Source organism: Trichinella spiralis, assembly GCF_000181795.1.
Source record: "Trichinella spiralis strain ISS 195 chromosome Unknown Scfld1364, whole genome shotgun sequence".
Lineage (NCBI taxonomy): Eukaryota > Metazoa > Nematoda > Enoplea > Trichinellida > Trichinellidae > Trichinella > Trichinella spiralis.
In genome coordinates, this window is record NW_003528303.1 from 1 (window position 1) to 1,191 (window position 1,191).

The following is a 1,191-nucleotide window of genomic DNA, read 5'->3' on the forward strand; positions in this document are numbered from 1 at the left end:
CAACAAAATTGAGCCCCTTTAAACAAAAATAAAGAATTACACTTAGAAAAATGATAACTGTTTATTTTACTTATAAATTCTGAAAAGTGATTTCATAAGAAACGGTCAAATAACCATTTAAAAATCAATAATTAGCATCCTTTCAAATTTGTCAGACAGTTCTTAAAATTTCTTCAAAATCAACTGATTTATCTGCATTCAGAAAATGAAATAACAATCATAAATGAAAATTAAGGAAAAGGAAGACGTTTAACATTTGGCATTTGTAATGGTGTTGATCGGCTCGTTACTTTCTTCGCAGATCTCACTGCATTGCGTCCTCTTTCTTGAGCTGCTTTCTGTGAAGCACGATTGTGGAATGCCATACACGAATATGCCAAATTCTTTAAAACCGATTCACGATATTTGGAACCAACATGCCTCAGCTGAAAGGCCTTTTGCACGTCGTAAGCGACGATTACGTTCCAAAGGTGAAGGTATTTTGGATCTAAATTACAATTAGGTCGCCTAATTATAGCACAACGGCAGGATTTCGGTCCGCATGGACAAATGAAAGATGGATTCGTTTGACCCGCTTCAGCAGGCACCGCGCTACTAGCATTTTTTTGAAGATTGCGCCGGCGTTTGTTTAACGGCTTTGGAGACATTTCTTGTAAGTCTTTGGGAATTTCGAATCCATATTGATCGAGAACAAACTTTCGATGTTCAGGATATCGATCATATTCTGACAATAATCCAGAAGAATAATACGCATATTGCGAATTTAATATATCATTGGAAAATTTAGTTTGCCATTTCTTTTTAAATGAATGAAACTTCAACATTATATCGATATCCATATCTGATACACTGTCATTTTCTAGTCCATCCACATTGGCGTCAAATTCCAACAGCAATCGCTTTAACCATTTTCTTTTGCAAATAGTTTCGAAATTAAATAAACTACTCAGTGGACGTTTTCTGCTTTCGCTGCTTTCTGATGACGAACCACTAGTCTGAAGCGGTGAGTCCGATTGACAAATTTCAAAATTTTCTGGAAATTCCATAGCAACCGGCAGAGGTCTTGATATTAAATTTTGAACTTCGTTAATAACCGGTGTTAAGTCCAGAGCCTTGGACAACTTGTAATACTGTAGTGGATAGAACTCGTCACAAGCATTGGTTTCACGCATAAAATATCGTTCAATTTCC

The 1,191-nt window shown here is 36.0% G+C and overlaps 1 protein-coding gene across 1 annotated transcript; it reads right to left on the minus strand.

Annotated features, from left to right (window-relative positions):
* Positions 1–230: 230 nt before the first annotated feature.
* Positions 231–1,172, minus strand: Tsp_13367 (conserved hypothetical protein). The gene has a single exon (XM_003369863.1). It carries the CDS (start codon positions 1,170–1,172, stop codon positions 231–233), a length of 942 nt encoding a protein of 313 aa, XP_003369911.1.
* Between the last annotated feature and the right edge of the window lie 19 nt (positions 1,173–1,191).